This window comes from Scyliorhinus torazame, chromosome 18, assembly GCF_047496885.1.
Source record: "Scyliorhinus torazame isolate Kashiwa2021f chromosome 18, sScyTor2.1, whole genome shotgun sequence".
Taxonomy (NCBI): Eukaryota; Metazoa; Chordata; class Chondrichthyes; order Carcharhiniformes; family Scyliorhinidae; genus Scyliorhinus; species Scyliorhinus torazame.
The window spans coordinates 8,662,490-8,680,044 of NC_092724.1; the positions used below are offsets into that span (position 1 = coordinate 8,662,490).

Sequence of the window (17,555 nt, forward strand, 5' to 3'; positions counted from 1 at the left end):
AAAAGGACGAGAGACAGCAAGCCAAATTCTTGAGAAAGGGATAGTTACTTTCTGCTACGTGTCCAAATAATGAGCAGGGAGGAGAGAGTGGAGTGTAAACATCAGTGTAGGTCAGCTGGGCCGAAGGGTTTGTTTTTCTGCTGTAAAACCCAAGTAATAATGTCACATCCATCATGCCTCAAAACAAAAGTAGACTAAAGTGATGGGGAAAAGGGTCAACTATCAGGACACACAATCCCATGTGGCGCAATTAATTTTTCAAATCTAATTAATAAAACACACACGCACAGATTTCCGACTGCAGCACTTGCGTTAATAAATTGTCAAAGAGGTCAGTAGCTGCGATGATCTTCCTGACAGGTATACAAACAGGTCAGCAGTAATGACTGGATAACAATCACAGCAGAATGCTCATACATACAAATAACTCAGCACGTGAGACATTGTTAACATTGCAAGCTCGACACCCAGGGTGCCTGCAGGAACAAGCAGCACATCTTTGCTGCAGTGTTTGAAAGCAAAGCCATTGTCTAAATGCCAGGTTAGATCCACTGTGATTTCAGTCTCTAGCCTCGCAGCATCTAAACGCTTGCAACCTTCCCGAGGTAAATTTCACAAATGCTACGTACAGTCAAAGCGAAGGACTCAAAACCCCAATGAAATTTCTCTTACTTAACGGATTTGTTTTTAGGCCGCATTCCGGTCCCACTCAGTGTGCCTACAACCACTTCGCTCTGGTCTTTAGGGTAACATGTCAGAGACGTGCCCACTACAAATTCCACCATGACATTACTGTGTGCACAGTGGCGCAGTGGTTAACCCATGCTGCCTAGGACACAGAGGACCCTGATTCTACCGCAGCCCACGGTCTGTGTGGAGTTTGCACATTCTCCCCGTGTCTGAGTGGGTTTCACCCCCACAACTCAAAGATGTGGAGGTTAGGTGGACCCTAGGGTTGGGCAACATGGTGGCTCAGTGGTTAGCACTGCTGCCTCACGACGCTGAGGACCCGGGTTCGATTCCGGCCCTGGGTCACTGTCATAGTGTCATGAAAACAGGCCCTGTTACAGGAACAGGCATGAGCCGAGGGTAGACTGCTGGCCAAGATACTTGACTGAATAATGGCATTTTAACATGTGCTCTCTCCCAAAGGTTAAGCAGGCAATTTCCTGCTCCTACTCCCTTCATCTCCTTGATCTGTCTCCTGATTTAGGATGTGACCAACATCTAGTTGGGGGACACATTACCCCAATATCTGCATACATTTGGATACCTGCTATACATAAAAGCAATAAATTACCAACATCACCTCATATTTCTCAACATCATCTAAACCCAGTCCTGCAACAGAATTCACTGCTCCAATGAGATGCTGGTCAACACCTACATAAGCTTTGACCCCCCCCCCCCCGAATAGCTGTGCGGACTAGATTGCCAACCATGCATCATTAGATTTGCCAATAAGTGGTTGTGTTTCTGTCCCTTCACTTCTACCTCCTTAGCAAATTAATCACACGCATGGTGTCTGTGACAATCTGTACACATTTCTACTGCAATGAATATCAAATTTCTCACAAATACCGAACCTACCAGCTAGAAATGTTTAAGGTGTCATAACCTGCAGTGTTGATTTTCATCAAATACTTTAGCAAATGAACAGCGTCAGTACTTACAATGACCTTAGTGGGTCACATTTTCCTCCAAGTATTAATTTGAGAAAACGTAGACATGTATAAACAGTGCCACAATATAGACAGGAAACATTGAGAGACAATGTGGGACAATTTGACCTTCACTGACTGGGCTTAACCTGACTGTGCCCAATCATTGTGGAACCCACCCAATTATTATCCTGCCAAATTACCAGCCAGGCGGTGAAGTTGATGATTGTTTGCATGTAGCTGGAGGCACGATCTAACTGCCACGTTGCACCCAAATGGCGGTGGAGCAGGTAGATGCCGGGAGATTCCTCTTCGAACGTGATCTCGCAAGACGTCGCAATCTGGGCGGGATCAGTATCTGGCACATCTGCACACTCGAGAGAGCGAGACAGCTAGTCTCACTCTAATATGCACTCGCCTGTTCTACCGAGGCCCTGGGGTCTAACCCCTTCACCTCGGAGACTTCAGGCAAGCGCATTTGTGCTGGTATCCACAAAGGAGTGCCTACCTGGCACTACCAAGATCCCCAGGTGGCACTGCCAGCTGGCAGGGACACTGCCAAGGTGCCAGGCTGGCATTTTTCCCACACTGGGGATCGGGCCCGGGGGTGCCCTGCCCAGGAGAGGTGGGACCTTGTTGCATTCTGGGGACTCAGGTCCCACAGTCCTAATATGTTTTTTATTTTATATTTTCCCCTGATTAAGGGGCAATTTAGCGTGGCCAATCCACCTACCCTGCACATCTTTGGGTTGCGGGGGTGAGACACGCGCAGACACGGGGAGAATGTGCAAACTCCACACGGACAGTGACCCGGGGCCGGGGTCGAACCCGGGACCTCGGCGTCATCCAACAAAGTCCCAACAGATGGCATTGTCTTCCTCGCCGCTGCGACTGGCGCGAAACACCAGACTAACCGCGTTAGTCATGGGTCTCCATCAGACAGGACTTTGGTTAGAACGCATCCAGGATTTCACCCACCTAAAAATGGATTTAGGAAATCGTGCAATTATGAATTATTTTCGTTCATTAAAGTATTGTTAGAGGCCAATCATGAATTCACATAAAAGTGTGTGTGTGTGTGTGGGGTGGGCAAGTAGCTAACCATGCCGATCAGAAGTGGAAACGTCTTGTTTGTCGCTCACTCTGGATCCACCTCACTGTAGATTGCACCTGTAATTCATGTTATAACAGCAGAATGTGTCTAACTGCTACCTAATGGTAGTGTTTGATCAATTAAATACACAGTAACATGCCACTACCTTAATAACCATCTCTGAACCACCTCTGCACCAACTCGTTGAAAGAAAAATTCAACTTGTATTTATATGGTGCATTTTAACATAGTAAAACCGTCATCTACTTACAAACAAAATCCGATGTGGAGATACACAAGGAGAGTAGGGCTTGGTCAAAGAGGGGTGTCTTAGGGAGAAGAGAGGCGCCTCGGAGAGGGAATTTGTTTGGAATAAATTATGGATATTGGCATCACTGGCTAGGCCAGTATTTATTGCCCATCCTTAGTTGCCCTTGTGAAGGTGGTGGCGAGATGCCTACTTGAGCCGCTGCAGTACCCGAGGTGTAGGTACACCCACAGTGCTGTTGGGGAGGGAGCTCCAGGATTTTCACCCAGCGACAGTGGAGGAACGACGACACATTTCTAAGTCGGGATGATAAGTGGTTTGGAGAGGAGACTCCAGATGATGGCGTTCCCAGGTATGTGCTGCCCTGGTCCTTCTAGATGGTAATGGGGCCGTGGGTTTGGAAGAGGCTTGGGCCCGAGCAGCTGAAGGCAGAGCCGCCAGCAGTAGTGTCGCTGGGGGTGAGGAGCAGCAAAAACATAAGGAGGACACAAAGGATACGCACACATGCAACCTGCTCCCTCCCAGGAATGTGGAACTGGCCCTTATTTCTATTTTTTTTAAATGCCCTGAGCGAAATGGCACAAAGAACTTTTCTTTGAGACCCTTAGATCTGACACCAAGTGCAGTACCAAGGGGGTGTTGGACTGTTGGAATTCCATCATTTGGATGTGACATTAAACCCTCTCAGAAATGATCCCCAATACGATTTGGCAGAGAATAGACCTGATGTCTGAGCCAATGTTTATTCCACAACCAGCATCATTTAAACCCATTCCCTGGTCCGTTATTTTATTGCGCCGTGGGAATTTGCGGTGCCGAATTGAGCAGACCAACGACTGTATTTGGAGAATGAAGGAATGTACAGCACAGGAACAGGCCCTTCGCCCTCCAAGCCTGTGCCGATCATGATGCCCGAACTACAAAAAACTTTTGCCCTTACTCGGTCCGTATCCCTCCATTTCCTCCCGATTCACCCAGGTGCCTCTTAAAAATACGTCGAGAAATCCGGAGGGCACGAAAGGTGCTACATAAATGCACGTTTTCGTTTTGCATCTAAAATGCAGGGCCCAAGACGACAACAGTAATTACTGATGTTGCCCATGAACAAAGTCTGCTTTTTTCTTTTCACAAGAATCTCTTCAATCCACAGCCAATTTCCTTCATCAATCGATGAAGGGATGGCCATCCATATATTTATTTTGCACTGTTTATCAGTAGCTTCGTGCGAATACATCTTTTCCTTTTGAATAAAAAGATTTCACACTTTTCCCAAAGGATCAAAAATATACAAAATTCTGGGAAGGCTGAGGGCTTCATCTTTTTTGGAATATTTAGAGTGTCACTACAACAGTACAAGAGGAAGCTATTGAGCCCATCAAACCCGCGTTGGAATAACAGGGGCCAGACTGCCTGGGTGCAATAAAACACAAACTCAGTTTGAAAATGTTCAGCGGATGCTTCCTTGTATTAACCTATATATTTTTAGAGGAAGTCTATGTCTCCAAAAGTGAATCAACCAGCTCAGGGGCTTTCAACGAGAATCCTAATTTCGACCAGAAAAAAAATGTCACAATGTGGGTAAGAGTGCAGTCCGTACTCAACTAGTATGCGCTTGCAAAACTCAAAATAAAATGTCTGCCGTTGGATGCGATTCCGCGATTTTGCAGCACTTCTTGGACAATCCCAAGTGTGCCAACAGCTATTCTTAAGATAATCAGTTGAGCTTGTAACATGGCTCTTTTTCTATACGTGACGCATTCACGGGGGTTCAGTTCTCCTCACACAAAAACAAATATGTTCATGTCTCGTTTTGAATTCGCCAGGCACTATGTTTCTCCATCGCTTTCTCCATGGCAACGTCTTAGGCTAATCAGAGTCGACTTACCAACCAAACAGCACCCTTTGCCAAATTGTTCTGACATTCTGGTGTTTATCCCGAGGAGTGCACGATGAAAAACTTTGGCAACCTGCCTCTCTTTCTCGAATGCGTTAATGTAAAAACAAGCTTTACATGCCTAAAGCAAATAGATGTGCCATATATTTGAATAAATCAAGTAGTTCCATTTATATGCAAGGATCCTGTAGGCAAATCAGCTTTGCCCCAATTTTCATTCTGCCGTTACACAAATTTTTTTTGCACTGCACAGCTGCATTGCTGAACTTTTTCCGGCTCTGATATCAGTGAAGTGCCTCAATCGCTGTTTGAAAGTGTTAAAAGGGATGATTACGGAAGCATAGTGATTGCCCTTTTGTTACCAAGCCTGCTAATGAAATCACATTTATGAAAGCATCCTTTTTAAAAAAAAAAAAAACCACACAATTACCTCCCATTATTTTGAGAGAGAGAGCAGTTTAAAAAAAAACTTTTCTTAACAAAGAGGAAAATGCAGAGGATTGCTCAGTTTGGTTAACACCTGATTTTAACGCTAACCATTTACTGTCTACCGACACACTGAAAAGCAGGGCACCAGTTTATTTCAGCGACATCCAGGGTGAAAATGCTCGCCACCGCCTTGGGAGACAGAGCAGTTACAATTCCAATTGGTTATTGGAAGTTATTACAGAAACAATTTTGCTCAGGTCACTAGCGAATTGGGATGAGCCTCGCTCCCAAGGCTCCACTTACGTTTCAGTATAACTCAGGGGAAGCCTCCTGTTTGCAGGGACCTGGCTTATCTCAGTCGATGGGGATGAGTAAGGTGGCTACTTTAGGCCACATTTCACTCGGAAACCGTGAACAGTGCAGAAATAGGATTTCCTGCAATTGTGGTAATTGTTGTAAAAACAGGGTGGATAGTCAGAAGCTTTTTCCCCAGGGTGGAAGACTCAATTACAAGGGGGCACAGGTTCAAGGAAAGAGGGGGAAAGTATTTCAGGCAGAGTGCGGTGGGTGCGTGGAACGCGTTACCAGTGGAGGTTGTGGAGTCAGGCACGATAGCAACATTAAAGATGCATCTTGATTGACACATGAATGGGCAGGGAATGGAGGGATACTGATCATTTGGGCAATAAGTAGCAGGTCTAAATGAGGAATCTGGATTGGCACAGGCTTGCTGGGCCGAAGGGCCTGTTCCTGTGCTGTAACCTTCTTCTTAACTCATGTGATGAATACATGAAGTTGTCATACTTTCTCGTTTGTATTTTTAGAGTAATATTGAAACCTTAGTTAAAATGCTTACAGACAGTATGTCTATTAGAGCTATGATTAAAAGTGGGTCACTCGAATTATTTTTGGAGATAAGGTGTAAACACCTTATTAGATTTACCTGTTGGCAGATATGGAGAGCTAATGTAATCTAACAGTTTGAGCCTGGCTAAACAAATCAAGGTAGATCTTGGAACAAGAGACAAAAGAATGCTGTGTGCTGTGAGAAAAGCTGATAAAGAGGAGCCAAGTCTGTCTGGACAGGGTAGTGGCTTCCAAGGCTCTAAGTTGAGCAAAAGGTTTTCAGCTTGGTCCTGAAAAAAAGGTTTCTCTCTCCAAGGACTCTGCACCAAGCTGAGCAAGTAAAACCTGGTTGTTATAAAGTTAATCATAATAATAGCTTATTGTCACAAGTAGGCTTCAATGAAGTTTCATAGAATTTACAGTGCAGAAGGAGGACATTCGGCCCATCGAGTCTGCACCGGCTCTTGGAAAGAGCACCCTAACCAAGGTCAACACCTCCACCCTATCCCTATAACCCAGTAAACCCCCCCCCCAAACACCAAGGGCAATTTTGGACACTAAGGGCAATTTATCATGGCCAATCCACATCTTTGGACTGTGGGAGGAAACCGGAGCACCCGGAGGAAACCCACGCACACACGGGGAGGATGTGCAGACTCCGCACAGACAGTGACCCAAGTTACTGTGAAAAGCCCCTAGTCGCCACATTCCGCCGCTTGCTCGGGGAGGCCGGTACGGGAATTGACAAAGAGTCATCGGACTCGAAACGTTAGCTCTTTTCTCTCCTTACCGCTGCTGCCAGACCTGCTGAGATTTTCCAGCATTTTCTCTTTCGTTTCAGATTCCAGCATCCGCAGTAATTTGCTTCTCAAAGGCAACTGGGAAGGCCTGGCCAGCGATACCCACATCCCGTAAAATGAATTTGAAAAAGTAAAACCATGCACATCTAGAAAACCAGTACGTGGTTGAAGAAGAGCTATCCCTTAGCTTATATTGTACACTGATAAAGGCCTCAATTATGAATGCAATCTACAATCAATCTGGCATATCAAATCACGTCCGTCAAAAAAATCCAGTCTTTGGGTCCAGAAAATGCACTCCGCGAACACCCAAGAAAGCGCAGAAGAATTCTTAATACTCTGAATAACTCCAATTCCATCTGTCAATATAAAAGTCATGGACTTGAATGGGCCTTACTGAAGTAAAGGCCTTTAACGGCTCTACAGGCCATACCCCATCAACATTTCTTCCTTCACCTTGGTTTATCTTCAGCTCTCCAGAAGACCTGCAGGAACTATTATAAATTTCCATAGTCCACATCACAGCAACACTAGAATGCACAAGATCAGCAAATAAAAAAACAATATCAAGGCTTTGAGTGCACGTCGACATCAAGTAAACTCTCATCAGCCTCAGGACATTGTTTTTTCAGGATTGAAACATCTTGGGGGTTTTTGGGCCCCCGTTACCTTTTTCTTCAACACTGCTCCGAGATGTGCAGCTGTCGTTTCTTAGCAGCCCCGAGAAGGTGGTGGGCCTCTTTTATGACTTTTTAGGCAGCATTGTCTTTTATAGCAGGATGGTTTGATTGGGCACATGACAGGGCGCTAAGGCGCAACCAGGGCATAGGACTGGAGTCACGTGTAGCCCAGATTAGGTCGAGTTGACAGGCTCCTGTCCTTCAAGATCAAGGCAATTAAAATTCAACTGGCACCATAACCACTGTACAACCATCCCCAGATACATGTACAACAACAATAGGAACTGGGGTAGACCATTCAGCCCATCAAATATGCTGTGCCATTCGATACGAGCCTGGATGATCATCCATTTCAATGCCTCCCCCTCCCTCCCCCACACACTATCCCCACATCCTTTTCGCATTTGCTTTAGATGTACTCGATGATCGAGTCTCCACAGCTCTCACAGATAGAGAATTCCCAAGACTCACAACCCTCCGCTGTAAAAATAAAAATAATTTCTCCTCCCCTCAGTCCAAAGTGACTGCCCCTTTCTTGCACTCCCTCTGTGGCAACAATATTATTGCTGAGGTAAGGGGGCCAAATCTGGACCAACACTACTCCAGGTGTGGTTTAACCAAGCTTCTATACAATTCACACAAGGTTTTGCTACTTTTTTTTTCTCAAATCCTGTTGTGATAAAGCTTTCTTAATTGTTTGCTTTACCTGCACGTTAGCTTTCAGTAACTTATTGGCAAGGACATCCAGGCCCCTTTGTATATCTACACTTGCGAGTCTCTGACCATTTGAAAATACCTGCACATCTATTCCTCCCAGCAAAGTGGATAACCCCACATTTGCACGTTATTTTCCATCTGCCATGTTCTGGCCCACTCAGTCAGTCCAAATCCCCTTGAAAATGCTTTGTGTACCTTCCTCACAACACATTCCCATTTATCTTTGTGTCACCCGCAGACTTGGACATATAATATTTGGCCCCCACAACAGACCTCAAGCGCTCCCCATGATTTGAAAGCACTACTGTTGGTAGCTCTTTTACCCCCCCCCCCCTCCCGAGTCAGAAGGCTGAGAGTTCAGGCCCTACTCCAAAACGTGGGCTTATACCCCAAGCTCACTGCATGAAATATGCAAACCGTTGGACAGGATATTGAACCAATGTGCCCTCTCAGGAGGGTCTAAAAAAACTCCATGGCACCATTTCAAGAAGAGTTGGAAGATTTGCCTGGTAGTCTGGCCAACACTTATCCCTCAGGAATATCGCTAAAACAAATTCTCTGGTCATTTTGCTCATTGTGTGAATTGACGACCCACATTCTCCTAACATTAATTACAGCAGTGCCAACACTTTAAAAGTAATTAAAGGGTTGCAAAAGATTTTGGAACGTCCAGAAGACATGAACGCCGTTTTGTTAATCGTAGAATTTACAGTGCAGAAGGAGGCCATTCAGCCCATCGAGTCTGCACCGGCTCTCTGAAAGAGCACCCTACCCAACCGCACACATCCACTCTATCCCCATAACCCAGTAACCCCACCCAACACTAAGGGCAATTTTGGACACAAAGGGCAATTTAGCATGGCCAATCCACCTAACCTGCACATCTTTGGACTGTGGGAGGAAACCGGAGCACCCGAAGGAAACCCACGCACACACGGGGAGGATGTGCAGGCTCCGCACAGACAGTGACCCAAGCGGGAATTGAACTTGGGACCCAGGAGCTGTGAAGCAATTGTGCTAACCACTATGCTACCGTGCTGCCCACTGTTAAATACAAGATGGTTCAGCAATAGCTTCACTAGATAGGTTCCTGGCTGAAAGAGTTGGCCTACACAGAGTGAACTGGGCCTGTATTGTTCGGAGTTTAGAAGAATGAGAGGTGATCTCATTGAAACATTCTGGAGGGGCTTCACAGAGGTCGTTCCCTCAGGTTAGGGAAATTGGAAGATGGGGCACGGTCTCAGAATAAAGGGATGGATCATTTAGGACTGAGATGAGGAGAAATCTCTTCACTCAAAGGGTTGTGGATCTCTTATATTCTCTGCCCAGGAGTCTTGTGGATGATGGTCTTCAAGGCCAAGATTGATACATTGTTGGTGTCTCATGGAATCAGGGGTGGGAAAGTGGAACTGAGTCACGATCACACTGAATAAGAACAAAGAACAAAGAAAATTACAGCACAGGGACAGGCCCTTCGGCCCTCCCAGCCTGTGCCGATCCAGATCCTTTATCTAAACCGGTCACCTATTTTCCAAGGATCTACTTCCCCTCTGTTCCCCACCTGTTCATATATCTGTCTAGATGCATCATAAATGATGGTATCGTGCCCGCCTCTACCACTGGCAAAGCGTTCCAGGCACCCATCACCCTCTGCGTAAAAAACTTTCCACGCACATCTCCCTTAAACTTTCCCCCTCTCACCTTGAAATAGTGACCCCTTGTAATTGACACCCCCACTCTTGGAAAAAGCTTGTTGCTATCCACCCTGTCCACACCTCTCAATTTTGCAGACCTCAATCAGGTCCCCCCTCAACCTCCGTCTTTCCAACGAAAACAATTCTAACCTACTCAACCTTTCTTCATATCTAGCCCCCTCCATACCAGGCAACATCCTGGTGAACCTCCTCTGCACCCTCTCTAAAGCATCCACATCCTTCTGGTAATGTGGCGACCAGAACTGCACGCAGTGTTCCAAATTTGGCCTAACCAAAGTCCTATACAACTGTAACATGACCTGCCGACTCTTGTACTCAATACCCCGTCCGATGAAGGCAAGCATGCTGTATGCCCTCTTGACCACTCTATCGACCTGCGTTGCCACCTTCAGGGTACAATGGACCTGAACTCCCAGATCTCTCTGTACATCAATTTTCCCCAGGACTCTTCCATTGACCGTATAGTCCGTTCTTGAATTAGGTCTTCCAAAATGCATCACCTCGCATTTGCCTGGATTGAACTCCAGCTGCCATTTCTCTGCCCAACTCTCCAATCTATCTATATTTTGCTGTATTCTCTGACAGTCCTCCTCGCTATCTGCAACTCCACCAATCTTAGTATCATCTGCAAACTTGCTAATCAGACCACCTATACCTTCGTCCAGATCAATTATGTATATCACAAACAACAGTGGTCCGAGCACGGATCCCTGTGGAACACCACTAGTCACCTTTCTCCATTTTGAGACACTCTCTTCCACCACTACTCTCGGTCTCCTGTTGCCCAGCCAGTTCTTTATCCATCTAGCTAGTACACCCTGAACCCCATACGACTTCACTTTTGCCATCAACCTGCCATGGGAAACTTTATCAAACGCCTTACTGAAGTCCATGTATATGACATCTACAGCCCTTCCCTCATCAATCAACTTTGTCACTTCCTCAAAGAATTCTATTAAGTTGGTAAGACATGACCTTCCCTGCACAAAACCATGCTGCCTATCACTGATAAGTCTATTTTCTTCCAAATGTGAATAGATCCTATCCCTCAGTATCTTCTCCAACAATTTGCCTACCACTGACGTCAAGCTCACAGGTCTATAATTCCCTGGATTATCCCTGCTACCCTTCTTAAACAAAGGGACAACATTAGCAATTTTCCAGTCCTCCAGGACTCACCCGTGCTCAAGAATGCTGCAAAGATATCAGTTAAGACCCCAGCTATATCTTCCCTCGCTTCCCTCAGTAACCTGGGATAGATCCCATCCGGACCTGGGGATGTGTCCACCTTAATGCCTTTTAGAATACCCAGAACGTCTCCGTTCCTTATGCCGACTTGACCTAGAGTATTTAAACATCCATCCCCAGCCTCAACAACCGTCATGTCCCTCTCCTTGGTGAATACCGATGCAAAGTACTCATTAAGAATCTCACCCATTTCCTCTTGACTCCACGCATAAATTCCCTCTTTTGTCTTTGAGTGGGCCAATCCTTTCTCTAGTTACCCTCTTGCTCCTTATATACGAATAAAAGGCTTTGGGATTTTCCTTAACCCTGTTTGCCAAAGATATTTCATGACCCTTTTTAGCTCTTTATTGCGCGGTTGAGATTTGTCCTACTTTCCCGATATTCCTCCAAAGTTATCAGATTTAAGTCACCTAGATCTTATGTATGCTTCCTTTTTCACCTTAGCTAGTCTCACAATTCCACCCGTCATCCATGGTTCCCTAATCTTGTCATTTCTATCCCTCGTTTTCACAGGGACATGTCTATCCTGCACGCCTTTCCTTAAAAGACTCCCACATTTCAAATGTGGATTTACCCTTAAAGAGCTGCTCCCAATCCACATTCCCTAGCTCCTGCCGAATTTTGTTATACTTGGCCTTTCCCCAATTTAGCACTCTTCCTTTAGGACCACTCTCGTCTTTGTCCATGAGTATTCTAAAATTGTGATCGCTATTCCCAAAGTAATCACCGACTGAAACTTCAACCACCTGGCTGGGATCATTCCCCAATACCAGGTCCAGTATGGCCCCTTTCCGAGTTGGACTATTTACATACTGCTCTAAAAAACTCTCCTGGATGCTCCTTACAAATTCTGCTCCATTTACGCCTCCAACACTACATGAGTCCCATTCAATGTTGGGGAAGTTAAAATCTCCCATCACGACCACCCTATTGCTCCTACATTTTTCTATAATCTATCTACATATTTGTACCTCTACTTCACGCTCGCTTTTGGGAGGCCTGTAGTAAAGTCCCAACAATGTTAGTGCACCCTTCCTATTTCTTAGCTCTACCAATATTGCCTCAGTGCTTGAATCCTCCTTAACCACAGCTGTGATATCATCTCTGACCAGTAATGCAACTCCTCCACCCCTTTTACCTCCCTCTCTATCCCTCCTGAAGCATCTATACCCTGGAATATTTAGTTGCCAGTCTTGCCCTTTCCTCAACCAAGTCTCCGTAATACCAATAACATCATATTCCCAGGTACTAATCCAAGCCCAAAGTTCATCTGCCTTACCTGCTACACTTCTCGCATTGAAACAAATGCACCTCAGACCACCTGTCCCTTTGTGGTAATCAACTCTTCCCGGTCTACTCTTCCCCTTAGTCACATTGAGTTTATTATCTAATACCTTACTGGCTTTAGTTGCTGCCTCTTTACTGACCTCTAACTTCCTAATCTGGTTCCTAATCTAATGGGAGCAGCAGACTCGAGGGGCCGAATGGCCTATTCCTGTACCTAATTCTTCAAGTTGGTTCTTGCGTCCTCCTCAATTTGACAGCACGTCTTGGCGTGACTGGTCGAACGCAGCTGCCTGCTCCCAACAGCAGTTGCAACATAAGTTATGGCTCAAAAGACTGTCGTTGGGTTTCAAGCATCAATATAAAATTATTGGCATCTTAAAGTGCACTCGAGCTTAGCTGGAATAAATTGCAACTTTCACCTTTCAGTGAAGTCATTTATTATCCTAAAGTGAAATGGTTTCCAGCGTATGAAAGAAAAATCTCATTACCTGTGATACTGTGCTTGCAAAAACTGAAACTCATCCTTGATTCGGTCACAGGAGTCCGAGGTAGTAAACTTCAACTGTTGTGCTGACTGTGATGGAGCCTTTGAGGGGGGGGGGGAAAAGAAAAAAAACGAGCAAGTTAATGAAGAGACAAAAGAACCTGCTATACAATTAGCCGCGCGAACCTGCAAGTGTAGAGCGGAATCACATGTTTGTTACGGACAATTTCTTTACGGGTTATGAAATATCGTTAAGAAAAGAAACACAGGACAGAATGCTGCGTGAAGACTTGTTGATGAAACCATAAGACGCAGAAGCAGAGGTAGGCCATTCGGCCCATAGAGTCTGCTCCGCCATTCAATGAGATTATGATCGGATATGATGGTCTCTTGATTCGAGCTTTGAAGGGAGGGGTTTTGTGAAAAACAGATACTTCGCTAACATGGTTGACAAACGGGTCTGCTTTTCTTCAGTCTCTGTACACAAGAATATAAGAAATAACAGGAATAGACCACTCGGCCCATCGAGACTGCGCCACCATTCAATACGATCACGGCGGTTCTTGGGTTTCAACTCCCCTTTCCCATCTACTCCCTTCAGTCCCCAAGACACCACAAATGTGCCAATCTCAGCCCAAAATATATTCACTATCACTAAACCACGGTGTAGAGAATTCCAAAGGTTCACAAGTCTTTGAGTGAAGTAACTTCTCCTCTTTGTGTACAAGAGTCGACAGGTCATGTTCCAGTTGTATAGGACTTTGGTTAGGCCACATTTGGAATACAGCGTGCAGTTCTGGTCGCCACATTACCAGAAGAATGTGGATGCTTTAGAGAGGGTGCAGAGGAGGTTCACCAGGATGTTGCCTGGTATGGAGGGTGCTAGCTATGAAGAAAGGTTGAGTAGATTAGGATTGTTTTCGTTGGAAAGTCGGAGATTGAGGGGGGACCTGATTGAGGTCTACAAAATTATGAGAGGTATGGACAGGGTGGATAGCAACAAGCTTTTTCCAAGAGTGGGGGTGTCAATTACAAGGGGTCACGATTTCAAGGTGAAGGGGAGAAAGTTTAAGGGAGGTGTGCGTGGAACGTTTTTTACGCAGAGGGTGGTGGGTGCCTGGAACGCTTTGCCAGCGAAGGTGGTAGAGGCGGGCACGATAGCATCATTTAAGATGCATCTAGACAGATATATGAACGGGCAGGGAACAGAGGGAAGTAGATCCTTGGAAAATAGGTGACAGGTTTAGATAAAGGATCTGGATCGGCGCAGGCTGGGAGGGCCGAAGGGCCTGTTCCTGTGCTGTAATTTTCTTTGTTTTTTGTTCATCCGAGTGCTAAATGATCTGCCCCTTATATTGGAACTGCAGCACCTTGATCTGGAGATTCCAGGCAGAAGTAACTTTCCTGACAAGTCCCTTCATTACCTTGATTGTTTCAATGACACTTGAATATTGCGCACAATTCTGGTCGCCACATTACCAGAAGGATGTAGACGCTTTGTAGAGGGTGCAGAGGAGGTTCACCAGGATGTCGTCTGGTCTGGAGGGTGTTAGCTATGTGGAGAGACTGAATAGACTCGGACTGTTTTCATTAGAAAGACGGAGGTTGAGGGGCGACCTGATAGAGGTCTGCAAGATTATGAGGGGCATGGATGGAGTGGAAGGGCAGGCACTCTTTCCCAGGATGGAAGGTCAGTCACCAGGGGGCATAGGTTTAAAGTCTGTGAGGCAAAGTTTAGAGGAGATGTATGAGGCAGGATTTTTACACAGCGGGTGGTGAGTTCCTGGAACTCGTTGCCAGGGGAGGTTGTGGAAGCAGATACATTAACATTCAAAAGGCATCTTGACAAACACATGGATCGGACGGGTATAGAGGGATACGGCACAAGGAAGTGCTGAGGGTTTTGGCCAAGGGTGGTATCATGACCGGTACAGACCTGGAGGGCCGAACGGCCTGCTCCTGGGCTGTATTGTTCGATGTTTTTTGACATCACCTCTCAGATTCTCCTAAACTATGGACCCAATTTACTCAGCTGGTCATCACAAAACAGTCCTTTCATCACAATGCAATTGCGAGGCCATTTACCCTCATCCTCCCAACTAACCCTTTTTCTTCCCTTCTTTATACCGTCAGCTTTCCCCCCCTGTCTTCTGCTACCCCGAAGACTTTGACTTGTTGCTATATTTGGATGGCCAGGAGACAGCCATTCTCCATCTGTGACCAATCTTCACACGCGAGTCGACAGTGTGGCTGTCGACATTGACAGTCGACAATGAAGACAAGTTGTTCAACTACAGGATTGCAAAGGGAGAACCGATCCCAGTCGCCACTTCTAGCAAAGATAGTAATTCAACAGCAATCAGATATGGGTAAACCTGGCTCATTTTCCTCCCCTGCACATAAAGAGGTACCAAGGGAAAATACAGTGTCTTCAGTTGTTGCAATGTGTTTAGGTTCAAAACGTCTCCAGATACCTTCCCGTAATGAAGAACACCCTGAAGTACAATAACATTTCTCTTCTTTTTTTACACTGCTCTTCATGGACTAGCAAAGCCATTGGGAGCTTCAAATGTTTTCTCCTAATTGGGACAGAACAGTAAACAGTGCCACAGAGAGACGCAGCAACTGTGCGCAAAACTCTCAATTAGGAAAAAAGCCGATTTGCTATTGCACTGAAAAACACCACTGCCAAATTCAAGTCTGCGCTCACAAGAGACGTAGGGTGGGATTTTCCATACCCGTCCCACCAGCAGCATCTTCCGGTCCCGCCAAAGGTAACCCCCCCCTCCACGGCGGGGCAGGCGAGCCACACAAAACATCGGCAAGTGCCAGAAGGTCACGCCGCCGGCAAATGTCGAGCCGGATGGGCTGCCGGGAAATTGCCGTGACGGGCTGGAAAACCTCGGCCACAGTTTTTCCAATTTTTTGCCCGGTTCATAGAATTATAGAATTTACAGTGCAGAAGGAGGCCATTCAGCCCATCGAGTCTGCACCAGCCTTTGGAAAGAGCACCCCTACTTAAGCCCAACCCTGTCTCCCTTTATCCCCGTAACCCCACCTAACCTTTTTGGACACGAAGGGCAATTTATCATGGCCAATCCACCTAACCTGCACATCTTTGGACTGTGGGAGGAAACCGGAGCACCCGGAGGAAGCCCACGCAGAGACGGGGAGAAGGTGCAGATTCCACACAGACAGTGACCCAAGCCGGAATCGAACCTGGGACCCTGGAGCTGTGAAGCAACTGTGCTGACCACTGTGCTGCATAGCTGGGACAAAGGCAAATGGTCTAGCCGCCAGGTTTCTTGTCAAACAAACACAGAGGAAAGTCCTTCCTCCCCTCGTTCAGAGCATGCTGATGCACCCCCAGACCATAGCCACCCATATTTCACATGGACACCTCAATGATTTTGGGAAGGGGACTACTGCGCGTTTGGTGGGATCGAGGTCCTTGCAGCAGCATCTTGCAGAACAAACACAGCCCGCAATAACACTTTTATTTGTCACAGGAAATTGGAATCGGCAATGAATAAACCAGTCCAGAATTCAAACATTTAAACTCCAATCCGCGTGTTTAAGTGCACTGCTTTGGACTTGGTACGAACGTTAACTTCAGAAAGCAGTGAATGCAACAGGTGCTGGAATGTCGCCACTCTTTTCACAGCAACTTCATTGAAGCCTACTTGTGACAAAAAGTGATTATTATTATTATTATTATTATTATTAAACGACAGCCAGAGCTGGCCTTGCACAGCCCAAGTCAGCTTTCACTCCCAGAGGCTGGAAAGGCAATGCAGCTCAATAAAGCATAAATGTAGAAAATTACCATTCTGGCGGAGCGCTGTGCATTCTGGAAACCAGCCCACTAGTGTTTAAACAAGCCCAGCAGCGCCGAGCTATCAGGCGAACTAGGTGAACCCAGCAGGGTGGCCTTCCTGAACCATAGTCCATAATAATACAGTCCGCCAATTTTAAGTAAGCATATATCATAATTTACAGTGCAGAAGGAGGCCATTCAGCACATAGAGTCTGCACCGGCCCTTGGAAATAGCACCCCATTTAAGCACACACCCATAACACAGTAACCCCACCTAACCTTTTTTGAACAAAGTGCAATTTAGCATGGCCAATTCACCTAACCTGCACATCTTTGGGCTGTGGGAGGAAGCCCACGCAGACACGGGGAGAACGTGCAGACTCCGCACAGACAGTGACCCAAGCCGGGAATCGAACCTGGGACCCTGGAGCTGTGAAACAACTGTGCTAACCGCTGTGCTACCCTGCTGCCCATACAAAAAGGTAGCTTCTAAAAAGCTCTCGAGCATTTGGTCAGTCTGCCAACAAATCCTTGGCTATCCCCCATGCCCGGAACACAATTTAAATATCAATGTCCTATGCATTATTAAAAAGCACCCTCTATTCAAGCTACATAT

The 17,555-nt window shown here is 46.1% G+C and overlaps 1 protein-coding gene across 2 annotated transcripts in view; it reads right to left on the minus strand.

Moving 5' to 3' along the window:
• The window catches only part of LOC140394924 (TLE family member 5-like), a 134,580-nt gene that overhangs the window by 82,166 nt on the left and 34,859 nt on the right, over positions 1-17,555 (minus strand). For both annotated transcript variants that reach the window (XM_072482117.1, XM_072482115.1), the window contains exon 2: positions 13,127-13,224. In XM_072482117.1, coding sequence (XP_072338218.1) covers positions 13,127-13,224 — 98 coding nt within the window. The remainder of the gene's footprint in view (positions 1-13,126; positions 13,225-17,555) is intronic.